The following is a 20,769-nucleotide window of genomic DNA, read 5'->3' on the forward strand; positions in this document are numbered from 1 at the left end:
ATGATGGAAGGAGTCTCCAGTGTCAGTGCTTTGTAACAGTCAGAGGTAAAGCTGTAGCTTTAAGCTGTATGATGGAAGGAGTCTCCAGTGTCAGCGCTTTGTAACAGTCAGAGGTAAAGCTGTAGCTTTAAGCTGTAAGACTTCTTCAGGACAGAGGAGTTTACGCTTCTTGGCGGTTGTGTGAGGAAACAACCGGGAAATAAACTTCAAAGACATACATGATGTGAAAATAAAATTTATTTAAATTTTATAATTTACATCTTTATGCTACAGTACACAATTTCATGTTTCATGTTTTCATGTGGCCTGTTAGGTCAGATCCTCTCAATCATAAGCGTTTAGATTTTATCTGCAGATTCGAACTTGATGTTTAAATGGTAGAAATAACAATCTGAATGAAAAGAGTTTACAGCATCTGTTATCTGGTGTGTTACTGTAGTGTGAACTAACACAGTGTTTTCACTGGCTGTGCCGAGAGAGAGAGAAGCGCATCACAACTGTTATTATAACTGTTATTAAAAAGCACATTTTTAAATCCTTCTTTTCTGAACAAGATATCACCTGAGCACAAAGAGGAAAGAAATGATTTACATGCAACCAAATTAGCAAAAAAAAAAAAAAAAAAACACAAAAATATAGCCAGAGAAGTGAAGTTTTGTCCTGGTTGTTTTTTTCCCTGCTTTTGATAAATGCACGTCTGTTTTCAGCGTCACATCATCAGTGGGGTTTACGCCTGCGAACAAGAGAAACACAGATCATTGAGAATAAATAAAACTCCAGACATATTCACAGCATCACGTTTATTTCCCAGTTCTATAAACTTCACTCTGAATGCAGGAACGTTATTTATCTTAAACAACCAGAATCACAAACTTTTTTTAAGAAATGCTATTTGTCCTTCACCAAGCGGAACTAATCAGTTTTCACTGAGTCAATCCTTTTGTCTCAAGGACTTTTTGACTCCAGCATCAGAAAACAACCTTGATACCCATCCCTCCATCCATCCATCCTCTGTGTCATTTATCCTACACAGGATCTGGAGTCTATCCCAGGGGACTCGGGGCACAAGGCAGGGGACACACTGGACGGGGTACCAACCCATCTCAGGGCACAATCACACAATTTAGAGATGCCTTTGGACTGGGGAGGAAACTGGAGAACCCAGAGGAAACCCCTGAAGAACAGGAGAACATGCAAACTCCACACACACGGGATGGAGGCAGGAATCGAACCCCCAACCCCGGAGTTCTAACCACGAAGCCACTGAGTCCTCTAGCCTTGATATACGATTATCAAACCAATTCTGAAGGTTATTTTAATCAGTGAGTCATGATTGAGATTCACTCCTCTACTCTACATATAAAATAACACAAGATATATACAACAGTTATTAGCTAGTCATACAGCACTGTGCAAAAGTCTTGGCACCCTATTATTTTTTTTTAGTACAGACTTTGTTATAGATGTTTATTTTCTGACTTCTACATTATTGATTCAGTACAAAAACATTTTAGATTCCAAACATTAGTTTTCCAGCACAAAATGAAATGTTACAGAAAAATGTTTGTATGTCAGTAAAGAAAGCAGCAGATTCCATAAGAGACACTTTTCAGATAAAAACAGAATGAAGGCTGCTGGGTTTCGCTGCAGAAATAAGAAGCGAGTCGACAGTCAAAGTCTCCAGAAGAACTGTGGCTGCTTCTGCAAGATGCTCAGTAACACTTCCAGCTCATTTCCTTAGAAAACTGCACACACTGCACCTCAGATACTGCTTTATTTATTTAAAGTGAAGGATCATCACCAAATATTGACTTTGTTTCATTTATTACTCTTTACTGCTCTTTATAGGATTTTTTAAATGTAGAAACATTTAATTTCATTATTTTTGAAGGCGTCTTTACTCTACAGCGTTTCTTTACACGTGCCTAAGACTTTTGCACAGAAATGTACATCGCTGAACCTGTGTGTCGTTACACAATTACAGCAGAATAATAATAATAATAATAATAATAATAATAAAAGATTTTATCATTTTACAAACGTATCTATAGAAAATTGAGATTATACACTCTGTATATAAGAGTTTGGGCAGAGAAAAGATTTGGAGTGTGAGTTTCCATTCCTCTTTAGCCATTTATAAAGTAAAATCTATTTTTCATATCTTCACATCTAAAATTATTAAATTATTAAATTCTCTTAAAATTGAATTTACATGGTCACACATTTTACACTGCACACATTCCGAAATGAATATTCCAGCATTTTTATACCTAAAATCAAATCACTGCAAACTGCACTGCATAATAAACACCCATTATTTATAAGATATAATCCAGTTCTACTTCATCATCAGTGACAAAAGTGAACAAGTAACTAGTAAATAATAACGTTTCATATTATTAGTTAGCAAAAGTTAAAAAAGTATTGTAAAAAAAATTAAATTAAATATCCATATACTAAATCTACTACAGCCATTAACACGTTCTGTCCAGCACTGAGGTATATTTTAAATATATATATATTATACGATTATGATTATAATGAACAAATTATGAACCCACACACACACACACACACACACACACACACACACACATCTGTCCAGGTTTATACTACATTTTTAAAAAAGATCTTGACTTTAAAAAGAAAGCCAGTTTTTAAAACCTTCTTAGAATGAGCTTGATGATTTCTGGAGATACCTTTTGGTCGCTGGTGCAAAATAAAAGAAGTAACTTTAAACAGACATCTTTCGGCTGATCGACCACATTTTCTGGATCGTTTCTACAGTTTGGGAAAATAACACACGTATAAATTTGCACATTAGGCCCTTTATGGACACGGCTGTCTGAGTTCTGCGCTTACTTTGAGTGCAGCGTGAGGACGAAGGAGCCAATCTCGTTGGGTTTTTGAGTGAACGGTACGACGAGATAGTGGCCGGGTTTCAGTCTCCAGAACGCCATAACCTCTCTGGTGTTGGATCGGATCTTGGACTGGACCACTGGAGCGCTGGAGGAGAAAAAGGGAGCAGGAAACTCTTTCTGGTCCTTTAGCTGAAGGAGAAAGAGTAGATGGTGAACGTTAATGTTAGATCTGATGTGTTTTCAGCCCACATGAGGTTTTTTTTGTGTGTGTGTGTTTGTATTAGAGTTTATTGCCGTATCAGCTTCAAGGGCTATTTCATGGCAAATACACATATTAATCAAACATTCAATAAAATAAAAAGTCAGATATTTCAGATATAAAAGATTCTTTAAATTACATGTGATAAAAATGAATAAAAATCTAATTACATTTTCCTGGGTCCACCTTCCAAAACAAGTCTTTCAAAGTTTGTATTAATCATTAAAAAAAAAATTCAATAAAAATAAAAAGTCGGACATTTCTGTGCAACATGACGACTCTATAAAAGATTCTTTAAATGTGCTTGTGATTAAAAATCGTAAAATTTTGACAAGTCTTTCAAAGTTTGTCCTGATTAAAGCCGTTGTGTCATGACATTAAAAATAGAGCAGACCAACAAAATATGTTTTACAGTTAAGGGAGTGTTACGATATTGGCATTTTTATAAATTCTCAGTGATAAATTCAAATATTTACAATATATTTTTGTGAATCCATTCATTTCTGTAAAGCTGCTTTGTGACAATGTCCATTGTTAAAAGCGCTATACAAATAAAATTGAATTGAATTGAATTTTGGTGGTTCTTTGTCCTTCAGTAAATATCCACGGGTCAGTCTGGTGTGACCTACGCAGCACTTCGTGTACACGACTCGATCTAGATTTAAAAGGGTAGGTGCATATTTTTCCAACTACAATTTTTTTTTTTCCAAACGATTTGCTATTCCGACATTTTTCCCATTCCGCTTGCCATTTGTATAATATATTACTGTTTGATTAAGAGCTTAAGGTCAGAAGGTGGGATTCTGCACTCTCTGATTGTTTCTGTGAAGACTTCAGCCCACATCAGATCAGCTATCTGAGTAGATAGTGTATGATCTCTGAGTACAGCGTAAAGGGAATAATCTGAGGCGTGGCCCTGGTGGGAACCCTGTAATAATGTGAGCTGAGTAAATATATTTATATATATTTTATATAAATATATATATATAAAATAAAGCTTTACATACCTCTGGAGGAACCTGGAAGAACAAGAAGACAAACAATTCATACACTTTTCATGAAACAGACACAGTGAACAGGGCATTTTATATTAATTACATTTCTGATAATCATGTAATAGTTATGTAATAGTGTGATAACATAATAATAATAATAATAATAATAATAATAATAATAATAATAATAATAATAATAATGCAGAGAACAGTGATACAGAGCACAGTTCAGATCATCTACATATCGTATCAGTGTTGAGAAAATGTGCGTGGATTAACACTGATTTGATTTGGATGGATTTTAGACATAAACAGACAAAGTGTGTCACACACGAGCTGGTTAAAATGATATCTTAGCAAGTGAAAATATCTTAAATGTAGTCAAATGTGTCTAGTATTTTTTGTACTGGAGGTTAGTAATAACAGTAAAATACAGGAAATAAAAAATAATGTTAATAAGGTAAATATTGTAAGGTAAGATAAGAAAGTAAAAGAGAGAAGAGACAGTTATGAAATGAGAAGCGTAAATATAAAGAAACTATAAAGCTATGAAAACTATGAGCATAAATATAATAATAATATATATAATACAATAATTATTGTAATTATAAGATTACAATAAACTGAATATATGATAATTAAACCTATTTCAAGACTTTTTTTCAAAATTTTCTTTTTCTTATTTATTTATTTTTAACAAATTTCCAGCTTGAAATAATGTTTCTAATTTTAAGCATTTATTTCTAGAAGGAAACAAATTTATCTGCCAACAGAATGAGAAAATGTCAATCTTGAAATGTGTAAAAGCATCTAAAAAAAGCCTGAATAATCCTATATTTGATTTATAATGTATAATACTCTCAACAAAATAATAATTATATATATTTTCACATATTCAGGATGTTTTCACTTGCTACAGTATCATGATTTGCAGAGTGAGTGTTTCCTGAAACTCTTCATTAACAGATATAACTCGACCTGGTAAGAGAAACAAACTGTAACTGCTCTAAATCCCACAATTAATAACACAACACTGTAACAATAAAATACGACTTTCTTCTGTTTTTAAGGTTTTTACGAAGGCGAATCAAACGAAGACCTTAAAAGTGCGACATAAAGTAGAATTGAATCCAAATTTTTTTCCCCCGAGGAATCTGATCACTCGGACTGAAAGAAATGGAGATTGTGTAGAGAAATGATGTACTTTTGTGACACCTATTAAACAAACAATTCAGAATTAAAAAAATATATATATATAATATATATATATATATTTTTTTTATTTGACCCACACATACTGTCTATATACCTTGTTTATTCAATATTAACTTTGTAGTAGTAGGAGTAGAGGCTTAGTATCACAGTTATAACGTGAAACACACTCCTCTTTTTTTTTTCGCTTAATTTATAATATAATTTTTAAATCATTTTTTATGAAGCTCAGAGTAAAAAAGCAGATCAGGTTAGTTGTTTATTTGTAAACGAGCTAGCCTGTTTATTACTATCCGTAAGTCAGGTTTCATTCATTCCTAAATGAACATACTTAACATGAACGTAATGCAGTTTCACACACACACACACACACACACACACTTTAAAAATGCTAAAACTGAGAGGAGACACTGACCGCAAACACGCTGAACCCAATGGGATGGTTTTTGACGAGGCATCTGTGTCTGCTGGTGGGTTTCTGCATGAGAGACACCAGCAGGTTTAACCCCTGAGAATCAGCGCCGTCCGTCTCTATCGCAGGAATCTTCACCTGATACTGAGGGTTCATCCAGAAACTCTCTAAATATATAAGAGCGGAAAATAGTTAGAATAATCACCACAAAATATATAAAACTCTGCCTATACTCATTTACCCTCTCACAGTGCCACATCTGTGTCCACACCACGCTTTCACCTGGAGATCCAATTAATTAATTAATTAATTGGATAATAAGTTAATAATTCATAACCTATTCTGGGACACTGGACATGTGGCTCCTGCTATTAGTGTCTGATCTTCATCATATCCTCTAACCAGCGGTGTCTGAGCATAAACATGGCGTTTCAGATTTTCTCCTGTAGTTTTAATGTGTATTAAAATGAATATGATCATAAATACAGGAGATCCAGGATCTGGAAGATCTCTGTGCTGTTACTGTGCTGTACATAAATACATACTTTTGTTCTCCATGGATCCCCCGGCTGTCTTCTCGTCCCACCGGCCTTCATATGTTACCGTCATCCAGCTTGTTTCTGAAGATCCATCGAGGAACACTGGACTCTGACAGCAGATATCCACGCTAGCAAAGCTTCTGCAGAAATCCTGCATTGACATCCTGAAGAAAGAAAAGCACCATGAGATATACAGTAACGTAATGTAAAAGCTCCCGGTTGCTTCTAAGATAAACGCAGATAGTGAAGAAGAAATCTATTTCACAATCATAATATAAGACGTTTTTAATTAGTATATTTTACAAGTAGTTTTTATTTACACTTGAATTGTTTTCAGGAATAAGAAATTTTCGTTTAAAAGGTTCCTTTAGGAGAAGCAGTGAGAAAGTCTCCTGGAGGAAGCGGGTTCAGAAGATGCAGAAAGTGTTGATTTGTTTAACACTTGGTTCTTGGTTACTGCAGAATTCCATAGGTGTTATTTCATTAATTAATTATTTATTAATTAATTATTTCATTAATGATTTCCTGGAGGAATGTAAGAAATAAATGAAAACAAACTGTCATTCCTGTTGTTGCATTCATCTGTATATAATCTCTTGCCCTAGTGTGTAAATACTGTGTGTATGGAGAAAAGAGGGAAAAAAGATAAAAGTTATAGGATTTCACAGTTTCTTGTGGTTGTCATGTTCACATTAAATCAGCTGTTAAATGTCACGTTGGTTCCAGCGAGCTGTGTAGAACCTCGTCCTGAAAGCAAAATGCAGTGGCTGAACTGCACCGAGTGTCTTTACAGCTACAATCAGCATCAACCTTTTCTTTTTATTTGCTCCTGCACACCATCGGGATGTCTGGTGACTAAAGGACAGCGAACACAAGTACAAGCACCTGGAGGTGGATCAGTGATGATTTGAATCCAAACTCCCAGTCAGGATATATTTAAGCCCAGAACCTGGAAGCTCTTGATGAAGACTCGGCCATAGATAGAGTTTTCAAGAAGAGGTTGAGCCAAACGCACTCCGAAATTAACATAGAAGTGGTTAAAGAAACACAAAATGAACATTTAGCAGTGAGCATCTCAGATGTGAAGCCTACTGAGAGCCTGTGGAATTGAAGCGAGACGTCCATATGCACTTAATATAAATGAGTTTAAAATGGAGGAGTGTCTGAGATGCTCTACATCAATCTCCAACCTTATTAAACATCACAAGAGAACAACAAGAGACTCAGGGCTGATATTCTCTCCAGGGCTGGTGTCACAAAATATTAATAGTAAAGGTGCCAATAAGTCTGAAAAACAGTGTTTTGTATATATAGTTCAATTTTTGTGTAAAAAAAAAAGGTTTAAGTAAAACTATACAATCTCTAGGAGACAGTTTGTGAATGAAATGATAAATAATGCATACCAGAACTCTCCATCATCTTTATTCTGTAAGAGCTTTGTGCATTCCTCGGGGTTAACAGATCCCCACAGCGGTGACCTGAAGAACAGAGAGAGACATATAACGTCATTTTGGGAAAGAAATTAAATGAATACATGTGATCTGGAAGACTGTACCACATACACACACACACACACACACACACACACACATATCTGGGTCTGTTTCAGACATGCAGATGATACGGCAATTGTTGGTTTGATCACTGAAGATGAAGTGGAGTATCGTAGAGGTGTGGATGAGTTTGTTGATTGGTGTGAATCTAGTTTCCTTCAGTTAAACATCAGAAATACTAAAGAAATGATTTTTGACTTCAGAATGAGAAGAGACACACACCAACAAGTAACTGTTAATGGTGAAGGCATTGAAGTGGTAAATGAATATGAATATCTAGGGACAATCATTGATGTAAAACTGACATGGGATGTAAATACAGCAGCTGTTTACAAGAAAGGGCTGCAACCATTGTATTTCACGCGTAAGCTTCGACAGTTCGGGGTGGATACATACGTACACGTTGGCTCTATTCTATCGTTCATTTGTGGAGAGTATTTTGACTTTCAGCTTTGTTGCTTGGTATTTCTCACTGTCTGTAGTAAATAAGAACAAACTAAATAAAAGTGTTAATATGGCTAGTAAGATTGCAGGTAAACAACAGCATAGTATGATAAAACTATGTGAATTTCGAGCTGTGAGGAAAAGCAATGAACTTCTTCAGGATGCATCACATCGTCTTTATGGAGAGTATGAGTTATTACCATCTGGTCTAAGGAACAGGGTACCATTATTACAGACTGACCATGCACAAAGATCTTTTATATCCTCCAGTATAGCTCTGTTAAATCCATTTTTGTGATATCACAGTTGTCATTTTACATCGATGGCAGTGATTGTATTTGTCTGTATTTGTTAATTATTGTTGTTGATCACTGAAGAGTTGACACAGATACAGAAAGAATTTCCGAAAAGCGCTTTCTGGTCTTCCTCCACAGTACATTATTGACCTTCTTCACTTTTCCTCTCCTACCAGAACACTAAGATCTTCTTCTATCTGTCTCTCGTTGTCGTACCAAGACCAAGGACGATCGAATCTTTTCCACGGTTTCTCCCAAACTCTGGATCACTCTCCCCTTTCACGCCATCTTTAAATCATCTCTTAAAACGTATTTTTATTCTTAGTCTGAGTTTAATGTGATGCTGTATGATGTTATGTACAGCACTTTGGATCAACTGGAGTTGTATTATTGTTTAGTGATGCAGTGAATGTAGTCTAATAAGAATTACGCTGAAGCAATATTTAAAATAAGGATTTGGAACAAGTGAGCTGAGACACTCCAGGAGATAAAGAGATGAAGAGATAAAGTTTGACTCTGACAAAAGAGTAAACAGAGATCCAAAAACAATCCAAATGTAAAACAGATGAATCCAAAAAAGGCAAGTAGTAATAAGAGAAAATTCACAAAAGATCCAAAGAGGAAAAAATGATGAAAGACTCCAAAAAAAAGCAACAGCAGAAAAAGATGGCAAAAAGTCAAAAAGGCAGCAAAAGGTAAAGCACTTGGTAACAAAAGGCAGCGGCAGGAGCAGCTTAACAACGCAGGTTAACAAGGCAAAAAAAAAAAACACAAAGGCAGAATGTCTCCATCTAGTGGCCAAAGTCTGTATAGTCCAAAGTCCTAACTACATTGTTATATTAGCGTTGTTATATTAGCGTTGTTATTGTAGCTATCTTGTTAAATTAGCAGTTATATTAGCGTTGTTATATTAGGAGTTATATTAGCATTTTTATATTAGCTATATTGTTATATTAGAAGTTATATTATCGTTGTTATTGTAGCTATATTGTTATATTAGGAGTTAGTGTTGTTATATTAGGAGTTATATTAGCTATATTGCTATATTAGGAGTTATAATAGGAGTTATATTAGCTATATTGTTATAATAGGAGTTATAATAGGAGTTTTAATAGGAGTTATATTAGCGTTATTATATTAGCTATATTGTTATATTAGGAGTTATATTAGGAGTTATATTAGCGTTGTTATATTAGCTATATTGTTATAATAGGAGTTATATTAGGAGTTATATTAGCGTTGTTATATTAGCTATATTGTTATATTAGGAGTTATATTAGCGTTGTTATATTAGCTATATTGTTATAATAGGAGTTATAATAGGAGTTATATTAGGAGTTATATTAGCGTTGTTATATTAGCTATATTGTTATATTAGGAGTTATATTAGGAGTTATATTAGCTATATTGTTATAATAGGAGTTATATTAGGAGTTATATTAGGAGTTATATTAGGAGTTATATTAGCGTTGTTATATTAGCTATATTGTTATTATAGGAGTTATTTTAGGAGTTATATTAGCGTTGTTATATTAGCTATATTGTTATATTAGGAGTTATATTAGGAGTTATATTAGCTTGTTATATTAGCTATATTGTTATATTAGGAGTTATATTAGGAGTTATATTAGCGTTGTTATATTAGCTATATTGTTATATTAGGAGTTATATTAGCGTTGTTATATTAGCTATATTGTTATATTAGCTTGTTATATTAGCATTGTTGAGTGGAGGAGTTGTGTTTTGTTTCAGTGTTTCCTGATCTGTTTTCTCTGATATTACATAATGCACATAAAACAACACGCTGAAGGGTTTTCGGTTGTTGTGAAACAGTGAGTAACAATGAAGTGCCACGGGGAGTCACGCTTAATTTAACGTACATCCGGTGTGATGTAACACTGCACGTCAGCATGAGAAAGCAGAATAAAATGAACCTGCAGCTGAAACTGCGTAACCTCCTACCTGTCGCTCCAGTCGCCGTTCCACTCTTTATGTCCCCACGGATTCAGGAGACGCACCAGTTTAACTGGTTCTCCTTCACTCATCACCTGTTAAACACACACACACACACACACACACTCTTTACTTATAAATCCAAATATCCTCTTAACTCATTCAAGGCCAGGAGTATTAACCTGTTATGCAAAACATGCAAAAACATGGAGGGTGCACCTTTAAGGATGAATTAAAAGGATGGAGAAACAGGAAGTGTGACTGATTACACAATCCACCTTGTTTTGCGTGTGTCTTCCACCTCACAAAGCCAGATGTAAATCGATATCCGGATTTCTGTAAAGCTGCTTAGTGACTTAATTGACTGAACTGAACTACTTTTGGACTGTGAATGCAGATTGTTGTTGTTGTTTTTTTTAATTCATTCACATAAATGTTCTCGTATTAAACCATTTTATGACATTGGTGAAGTAACTATTCTACATCGAAAATGAGAAGTTTACGGTTTAATTACACACTTTTATACAAAGTACAAAGTGTTCCAAAAGTCTCCATACAGCAAAATGTCTTCCAAAACTTTTCATACTTAGTTTATATGATATATATATATATATATTTTTTTTAGATAGTCTTTAATTTAGTTTAGTTTATTCATTTATAAAGCACATTTAAAAACAACTGAAGTTGAAACCAAAGTGGTGTACAAGTAGTATGAAGCAAATCTATACACAAGAAACATTTAACAATACAAAATACCTAAAGACAGATGGACATTTTCCAGGCTCAGACTGAATTAAAAGATAAAGAATAAAAGTCTTCAAAGAGGATTTGAATATATCACTAGAGGAGGATGATCTTGTATGAAAAGGGAGACTATTCCAGAGCCTGGGACTGAGAAAGCCTTTGGTTTTGGAACGTGAACGTGGCACTGAAATGAATAATTGACTTGATGATTGAAGAGATCTTGAGGCAGTTTCAGAATGCCTTTGACAAAAGAAGAAGGTATTGAAATCATTCTCACAGCCTTTAACAGGAAACATGGCGATCACATCACACACACACACACACACACACACACACACACACACACAACAATGAAGTGTTGCAGAAACCGACCGAGAAGCGAACGTTCAAGAAAGAAGATCCACTGAGGAAGACACAACTGACGTGGAGCTGGAAAACACACTCCCCTGTGTGTGGAGACTTTCGGGACACGCTGTAGATTATTCTGTTCAGACTTTTCATTAGAATCATTTAATAAGAACTTCATTATTAACATATTTTGCACTTTGTTACTGAACTTTCATTTCCTCCAGCGTTTTAAAAACAGATCTGTGGTTGATCATTTCCACTCTCTCACAGCATTAGTAGGATCCCAGGAGGAGCATGTGTGATGAGCTACAGCTCCAGTAAACTGTGTTAATTTCAATGCTTATATCTGGCCCTGAGAGATTTTAGTTAAAAAAGCGTTTCAGACTCGTACCTTGGTAACTCCAGTAACGGTGTAGGCGTGACCCTCCACTATACCGTTGGGAAGCTCTGTATTAGCAGAAGTGGCCTGAAAAAGTACATGGTGCAAAGACAGTATGAGTGGAGTGAGTGTTAATTAAGTGTGTGTGTCCCACATCACATAATAGGTGTGTATCTGTGTGTGTATTGTAATCAGAATGTTATGGGTTGCATGAATATTAATTTTTACTCTTCAAAAATGTAGTCAACTATTCATCTTTTCCAAAATTTAAACAAAATCGTTTAGGGATGTGATTGGTTTTTAGGCTGTTTTGTTTGTGCAGTAAATGCTTTTTTTAGACTGTGCTTTCAACAACAGAATGAAATAAATCAAAATAAAATAATACAATTGTGTATCATATTACACTGTTTAAGGACGATTCTCAAAATGCACTCGTGTGGATGAGCTGGAGGCTCGGCTGAAATCGCGGATTAGCCGAGAGCGCAGTGCGGCACGGAAACTCCTCATACCTTACTGATGATAAAATTCTAGCTTAATGATGGATGTGATGTCCAGAGCTTCGTCTGGGGGATTTTAACGCCATGTTCAACTCTGGCCTCAGCAGCGTCCAATATCAAGTCACGATCGGTCTCTTTGAGCCGTCACGTGGCTCTAAACTAATCGAATCGGATCTTGTTTGGGCTCATACACATCGTCACTTAATGCAAAGTGACTTCAAAGTATTAACAATCCATTAAGGCAAAAGAAAAATAATTCCCAGCTTAGATTTGTGTAGAATCAGCTTCATCTAGTATGAAAGTCTTTCAGAATAGAAATTGAGTCTGTGACTGTACATGTAATATTTTGTTAAATGTGTATTGAGTGTGTATACATGTGTGTGTGTGTGTGTGTGTGTGTGTGTGTTTACCCCTGGGTGTGATCCACAGCCCATACATGAGTGGTTTTTTTCTGCTCGTCGCATGATATCCCAGTGCTCCGGATGATCCGCCTTCAGTGTGAGTGTTATATACACTCCTCCAGTGAAATCACGCAGAGCCTCAGATATCAAACCACCATGAAGATCTGCATAGGAGCCACACACTCTATACACACACACACACACACACACACACACACACACACACCAAAACCTCCATGGAGATCTGTACAGGAGCCACACACTACAGTATTTCAGCCCATGAATGTGAACAAATGAATGTGACGTACTTGGCGTAGGCTTTCTCCAGCAGCGCAGGCCAGAACTCATTGCGAGTTTTGCAGTGAACGAAGATCAGTTGTCCATCGATTGTGGGTAATTTATCATCTATCACAACATCCACCCACTTCCCAAACCTCCAGATCTGAAAAGAAGTACAACAAAATTGAAATTATAATTATAAAAGTGCTGGTACGCTTCAATTCTGCAATGCCTATCTATCTATCTATCTATCTATCTATCTATCTATCTATCTATCTAGTAGTCTGTCCAAAAAAAAACAAAAAACAGCTGCCCCAGGGAAAGGGAAGTGAGGAAGCTTTAAAGTAGAGAGGAACAGTCCTGAAGTTTTGGTTTCTAAAAGTGATGGTACTCTTCAATTCTGCAATGCCTATCTATCTATCTATCTATCTATTTATCTATCTATCTATCTATCTATCTATCTATCTATCTATCCAACAGTGTTTTCTAGATAGCTAAGAGAACAAGTAATGCAGTTACAGTTCTGTGTAAAAGTCTTAGACACATGCAAAGAAATGCTGTAGAGTAAAGACGCCTTCAAAAATAATGGAATTAAATGTTTCTACATTAAATAAAATCCTATAAAGAGCAGTAAACAGTAATAAAAGAAACAAAGTCAATATTTGGTGATGATCCTTCGCTGTAAATAAATAAAACAGTATCTGAGGTGCTGTTTGTGCAGTTTTATAAGGAAATGAGCTGGAAGTGTTACTGAGCATCTTGCAGAAGCAGCCACAGTTCTTCTGGAGACTTTGACTGTCGACTCGCTTCTTATTTCTGCAGCGAAACCCAGCAGCCTTCATTATGTTTTTATCTGAAAAGTGTCTCTTATGGAATCTGCTGCTTTCTTTACTGACATACAAACATTTTTCTGCGACATTTCATTTTGTGCCGGAAAACTAATGTTTGGAATCTAAAAAGGTTTTGTACTGAATCAATAATGTAGTTTGTACTAAAAAAAATAACAGGGTGCCAAGACTTTTGCACAGTGCTGTATATTCTGTTACAACCTGATCCTGCAATGATGTTATAATTATAAATCAGATCAGGCAATGAAATAATTGATCTGAAAAAAATGCAATATGCATTTGCTGTGTTAATTATACCGTGTTTATTATTGCATGGTATTGTGTATTAATGAGCAGTTAGTGGTGTAGGATTGATTGATTGATATACACACCCTAAAATGAAATATTCCAGCGTAATCCCTTCTGAACGACTGGCCTGCAGGGATGATCTGATCCATAATGCTTGGCTGAAACGTAATCGCGCCGATCGCAGCCAGAAACCAGCAGTTTCCTAAAAAAAAATTTACAAATAAATCCCAGAGAAATTCAGAAGACTAGCAAACCAGGAATCACTGTAGAATATCACATACACAAGAAATAAAAAAAATAACCATATAATAGATTAGACTGAGGAAAAACAAAGCGATGGGGGTTAATCAGAAGGAAGGGATTTGGTCTGTTACAGTGAGGAACAGCTAGAGTACAGGAAACAGAGAAAACATAATGCTCTCTGACATCCATAAAGGTTAATTAATCTCCTTTATACCACTGTACTGTTGAATTCTGATTTCTGATTGGTCAGAAGGTGTTGATTAGTTTTCTACAACAGCAGCTCTGACAGTAGTAATTGAGTAGTAGCAGCTCATTCACAGGGACGTGTACAGCGGATGCTCCACATAAACAGATTAAAAAATGTGTGTAATTGTTGTTATGGTGAAGTTTTCTGTAATGAGATGTTTATTTATCATTTATGGAAGGAGTCTCCAGTGTCAGCGCTTTGTAACAGTCAGAGGTAAAGCTGTAACTTTAAGCTTTACGACATCTTCAGGACAGAGGAGTTTACGCTTCTTTGCGGTTTCTCAGTAACATGAGGAACAAACTGCGTTTATTTTTTTGTCTTATTAACATGAAGAGAGAGAATAAAGAGAGGCTGGTGAGGGAATGAGTGTTTATAGCTGCTATAACGTAAGTGACAACAGGAACTAACTTGTTTTGTGAACCTAAGACTCACCAAGCTCTCCCTGGGCAAGGTCAAACCTCGACTCGTCACCTACAACAAGATGAGGATCAGACACCATTTTCTGTAAAGAGGAAAAGCAGAAATAAATCACATGCACATTTCATTAATATCTGATATCAAGTGCACAAGAAATGCAAAAAATGTTACTGGTGAAATCAAACTTCTAAGATTTTGTTTGGATGTACTTTTTTTTTGCAGATATTGAAATCCCTGACAGAATCTTGGGATAAAATGGTAAGAAAGTAATAGTACACCTCAGAAATGTGTAGTTGAGAATTTCAAGATGGACAGCTATGAGCCAGCAGAATGTATCTCGAGCACAAAAGTGATATGATCAGTTTGCTTTTTCACTTATCTTGAAGTCATTTGACACCATTTTGCTTTCACTGACGTCACATGAAAACAAGTTTGTTCATTTTTTTTGTTTTTTGTTTTCGGATGGCTTGGTCCTTACTACCTGCTCAAAACCATGAAGGCCATTAAAAGAGTAAAGTGAGGAAACTAGTGCAGCAGTTCAAAAGGTCTTTAGGTCAAAATGTTGCTGCATATGCACATATGTATGGTTTAAAGTTACACTGTGTAAGTAGCCTGTCTAAAAATAAAGAAGAATAGTCTGTCCAAAAAAAAAAAAAAAAACAGCTGACCCAGGGAAAGGGAAGTGAAGAATCTTTACAGTAGAGAGGAACAGTCCTGTAGTTTTGGTCTCTAAAAGTGATGGTACTCTACGATTCTGCAATGACTATCTATCTATCTATCTATCTATCTGTTTACTGCTCAAAATATTCTAGCAAAGTATCTTGAGTTTTTGTTAACTCTACCTCTAAACCCTGGAACAATGGAAAACACTGAAATCAGTCCTTTGAACTGAGGGACACCACTGATAAGAGCCTTTAACTCACTGCCTTTTACAGTTTTCAGTGATGCCACTGGGCCTCTGTGACGCTCATACAACTTTTCAGCACTTTATAGAAAAAGGTTAAGAGAAATATAAGAGTTTGTAGCCAATTATTTAGATATTTAGACACAATTCATGGGTCGACGAAACTTTCATTCATCCATCAGTACTCACAAAATTGAAAAAGGTTTTCAGTCCCATAAATTACAATTTACTTTATGTTGAATAACACTTTCTTTGAATTATTATTATTATTATTATTATTATTGTTATTGTTATTATTATCATGTTTAAGCCTAACCCACCGTTGGTCTTTTCCACTCCACTCTTGCCATGTCCGAGTCAGACAGCAGGCCTTCACCGATGGAGCTCTCATTTGGCAGAAATTTATCATCAAGGAATCTTGCTTTATGTTGAACAAAATCTCTGTGGAGCTCTTCATAATTCTGCCCCAAAAATCTTGCGGCGTTGGAGTGAGGTCCTGCTGCATCCATCAAATCCTCTTCCTTCACTAAATCATGAGGCATTATGGGATTCTTGTTTTTAGGGGAAAAAAAATAATTTTTATTAGTTTAGGTTTGATGGGTATAGAAAAAAAGGCTTATTCAAGGAAAAAAAGTTAACAATTAACAACGTGTAAAAAGTATTCCATTATAATATTGTTAAACTTCTCACATCTACACACAATTTAAAGGTTAAATAATACTAAACATGTTTCTGAAGCTTTTTTAATCATGCTAAACACTTCCATAATAACAGTGTTTTGATTGTTCTGCTGTCACTTTAACTTGCAAATAATAGTTCTGGGTATTTTACCTGCTGTAAGGTTATGCAAATGACGATGATGCAACGTTACCTGAAATGAAACGGTGTGAGACGAGCTTTCAAAAGCAGCAGACATCACTGTGTTTACGGTTCAGTGACATACGCTAACGGACGTTTAACTCCTTTGACCAAACATTTTACAGCTATTTCTCTCTAGAAATAAAATTATAAGTTACTGATTACATTTATATGTGAACACGTGTTTTCTGCCATAATCTTTTACAGACTGGATGATCATAGAATTACGCAATATGTAGGAAAGTAAAGGATCTGTGTACACGGAGTTCGACCAATCAGAAAGCAGCGTTATGGTTTCATGCCTCTAAATACTAGCGGTGTATCAGTGTAGCAACTTCACGCTTCCATATAAGGTATGATTTCGATTCGTAAGGCAACGATTCGCTATTTGATCTGCTACAGTACGATATGGTACGATTTGATAAAGTAGTCTCTGATCGATATGGGACCCACTTTGTTCAGAAACTGGGACATGATTAATTCATTAATAATGTTGACAGAGAGAAGGAGTATTTTTGAGTATCAGAGTTACAGACAAATCACCTCACTAACCTATTCAATTATTTACAGTTGTTTGTCATTTTTTCCCTTTTGTTCTGATTATGTAACTGCTATTGTCCAGGCTCACAATAACACCTGCCTGTTATTGTCTAGTGTGTGTTTGCACAAGTGTGTGTGTGTGTGTGTGTGTGTGTGGATGTGTGCGAGGGTTTACAACAAAACCTGTTTTCAGTGCTTAGGAATGTGTAGTTATTAATTACACAGCTATGTGTAAAATGTCTAGTATGAGTGTGTGCATTATTAATTATTAAAATTGTTGCCCTAATGGCTTACTTCTGTAGATATTGGATCTTTTGTGGTGATGAGAACAACATTTCCAAAAACTGTTTTCCATAAAGCACTCATTTACATTCTGTTTACTTCCTTCCATAAAAGCAACACTGAAGCCGAACCTGACTCTAGCCAGAGAGAATGAAATGAAATGCTCTTACCTGAGAATCACAGGTACGTCTGAAAGTGTGCTGAGAGTGATCCTGAGGTCGGAACAGTTAGAGAGGGCTGACCTTGACTCTTATAGCGCTAATGACGAAACGCAGGAATTCTCCCGAGACCTGACCCAGAGGGACGTCTCGTACTGACAGAACAGGTGAGACGAGTCCTGATGAGACCTGCTGAGCTGGAAGACTCTACAATCCCAAATGCCATGAAGTTTACTTACTGAGCACGCAATGAAGCGCTTTCTGTAGCACAACAGGAACAGGAAGTGATGCCTCACGTGTTAAGAGGGGAAAAAAATGACATAAGTGACAGCAAAAGACACGGACATAAATAACATCTCAGAAATGGTCATTAATGATAGACACGATGTTTCTGTATAGTTCTGAGTTACTGATAGGTTTATTAGTAACATATTCAAGTCTGAAAAGGGAGTAAAAATGGCAAAAAGTGAGGAAAGTGTGGAAATTAATTAATGTTTGTGAATATGTTGTGATGTATAATAGTTAAAGAGCCTAAAGTAAACCGGTTTAATGTAATGCTACAGTTTATTGCTGGGAAATAAGATGCACATTAGAACATTAGAAGCAGAAAGACTTCTGAAGATCGAATGGCTTGATTGTGTGATAAAATATCAGTGATTTTAAAAACACACAATGTTCAGCGTTGTGTTTAAAATGCACTCCTTCGACTCGGTATTTGTTGGTCTGGAATTTGTTGGTTATTTCCGTGTGACAGAGTGTCCTGACATCATCAATCACAGGTTCATCCATAAATAAATAAACAAATAAATAAGTGGTTGTTAACTTACCTTGAAAAACACGCATGGTTTTATTCTCACTCTCTGGATTTATTTACAGAGTTTCTGAAATGTCTTCGCTACACTTCTGTACCGGACGGTGCGCTGTGCGCTAGCTCTACTAGCTTTAGGAGGTTTTACACACAGATGCAGATGGAGAAAAATGCTCATATAGTCCAGGGTTCTAACGAATGTTCATCTTCTGCTTGATATTTAAATAATAATGAAATTAAACAAAATTCTAAAACTAAATAGGAGAGAAGCTAAAAGTAATGATGAATTGAACAAACTCATTTGGAATATTTGTGTACAGTAGATCTTATAGTTCTTATAGTTCTTATAGTTCTTATAGAGAGGAACTGAGTCAACATCAATAACTAACAGCAATGTTCAGCTCTGTTACACTGCTCTCTCTCCTTCTCTCTCGCTCTCTCTCTCTTTCTCTCTCTCTCCTTCTCTCTCGCTCTCTCTCTCTTTCTCTCTGTCCCTCTCTCTCTCTGTCCCCCCCCCGCTCTTTCTCTCTCTCTCTCCTTTTCTCTCCCTCCCACTCTCTCTCTCTCTCTGTCCCCCCCTCGCTCTCTCTCTCTTTCTCTCTCCTTCTCTCTCGTTCTCTCTCTCTCTGTCCCCCCCTCGCTCTCTCTCTCTTTCTCTCTCCTTCTCTCTCGTTCTCTCTCTCTCTGTTCCTCCCCCCTCTCTCTCTCTCTCTCTCCTTCTCTCTCTCTCTCTCCTTCTCTCTCTCTCTGTCCCCCCCACTCTCTCTCTTTCTCTCTCTCTTTCTCTCTCGTTCTCTCTCTCTCTGTTCCTCCCCCCCCTCTCTCTCTCTCTCTCCTTCTCCCTCTCTCTCTCTCTCTCTCTCTCTGTCTCTCTCTGTTCCTCCACCCTCTCGCTCTCCCCCCCCCCCCTCTGCCTCTCTCTGTCCCTCCCCCCGTCCCTCCCTCCCTCTCTCTCTCTCTCTCTCTCTTTCTCTCTGTCTCTGTCTCTAGTGCAAACGATGTACATAAATTAAGGACAATATAAAGGCAATATATACAGAATAATTGAAAAAAGAAGGATAAAATGAGTAAAATTACAGAATAAAAGTGAATTTACTAATAAAGGTAAGAAAAATATAAAACAATGTCACTCTCTTCCTCCCTCCCTCCGTCTCTCTGTCTCTTCCTCTGTCCCTGTGTCTCCCTCTCTCTTTCTCTCTCCCTCTATCTCCTTCTGTCTTTCTCTCTGTCTCTCTCTCACCCCCCCACTTCTCTCTTTCTCTCCCTCTCCCTCTCCCTCTCCCTCTGTCCTACACTAACACACTGTGTAAAAGTACCTTTTCTTGCGTGGTTTCAAAGCCATGTTAATTATTACAGCTTTTCCACATGCGTAATCCACGTACACAGAAATTCAGCACATTACTACTCTGCCCTGAATAACGGAGGTTCTTCTGCACCTCAAAGTGCTGCCGTGGCCGCAGGTTATCTCTGGCCTCTCCGGCACTTTGCAGATACAATCAGAGACACATTCTTATTTAAACAGCCAGAAGGTTTAAGTTAAAAATCTCTAAAGTTAGAGAATGTTGCTGAGATTTCTTCCGAAACATAGCTGCAGGCTGCTTTCGCATGTTCTCATAGAGCGTCTCTCTGCTGCTCTGAGTGACTGTGACGCTGAAGATAAAATGAGACACGGCTGTTGGTTTATCGTGATTAAGTGAGGAACCAGCACAAGCAGGTGATTTTGCCTCGCAGTACCGAAGCATGTTAGTGTCTCGCTGTATCTATCACGGTCAGTTACGGTTAGCGTGAGGGCCGGGGTTAGCTCTTATTACTTTATTAGTTTTAATTCTAACTTCATGTATGTGAAACACAGCCACTCGTTCTTATCTGGAGCTCCTACACGATTTCCTTTCATCAGTTCAGATGGAGGGAATGCAGCTGAACCTGTTTGTGCAACGGCCCCACGGCTCTCACGCTCCACATTCAGCTCTTTTAACAGGGTTAATCCTCTCTGAAACGCTCTCT

The 20,769-nt window shown here is 36.6% G+C and overlaps 1 protein-coding gene across 3 annotated transcripts; it reads right to left on the minus strand.

The window, feature by feature from the left end:
• Positions 1–219: 219 nt before the first annotated feature.
• LOC113524634 (calpain-1 catalytic subunit-like) lies at positions 220–19,104 on the minus strand. Of its 3 annotated transcripts, XM_053235664.1 has the most exons (16): positions 18,785–19,104; positions 17,970–18,248; positions 16,951–16,990; positions 16,440–16,670; positions 15,231–15,300; positions 14,392–14,510; positions 13,202–13,335; positions 12,903–13,077; positions 12,008–12,082; positions 10,534–10,619; positions 7,682–7,756; positions 6,285–6,442; positions 5,743–5,906; positions 4,128–4,139; positions 2,863–3,050; positions 220–733 (listed from the first exon to the last, which is right to left on the minus strand). In XM_053235664.1, the coding sequence occupies exons 4-16, from the start codon at positions 16,659–16,661 to the stop codon at positions 718–720; spliced, it is 1,494 nt and encodes a 497-aa protein (XP_053091639.1). In that variant the 5' UTR covers positions 16,662–16,670; positions 16,951–16,990; positions 17,970–18,248; positions 18,785–19,104; the 3' UTR covers positions 220–717. The 3 variants fall into 3 exon arrangements, with proteins under 3 accessions (XP_053091639.1, XP_053091638.1, XP_053091640.1); XM_053235663.1 differs by lacking the exon at positions 16,951–16,990 and having other exon boundaries at positions 18,785–19,102; XM_053235665.1 differs by lacking the exons at positions 4,128–4,139; positions 16,951–16,990 and having other exon boundaries at positions 18,785–19,102.
• Between the last annotated feature and the right edge of the window lie 1,665 nt (positions 19,105–20,769).

This window comes from Pangasianodon hypophthalmus, chromosome 1 (genome assembly GCF_027358585.1).
Source record: "Pangasianodon hypophthalmus isolate fPanHyp1 chromosome 1, fPanHyp1.pri, whole genome shotgun sequence".
In the NCBI taxonomy this organism is placed as follows: domain Eukaryota; kingdom Metazoa; phylum Chordata; class Actinopteri; order Siluriformes; family Pangasiidae; genus Pangasianodon; species Pangasianodon hypophthalmus.

Coding starts and splice junctions, on each gene's coding strand:
- LOC113524634 (XM_053235664.1), bottom strand. CDS start 16,661: ATGCCTCATGATTTAGTGAAGGAAGAGGATTTGATGGATGCAGCAGGA. Junction 7,757..10,533: donor AACGGCGACTGGAGCGACAG/GTAGGAGGTTAC, acceptor TCTGTTCTTCAG/GTCACCGCTGTGGGGATCTG. Junction 5,907..6,284: donor GGGATCCATGGAGAACAAAA/GTATGTATTTAT, acceptor TTATATATTTAG/AGAGTTTCTGGATGAACCCT.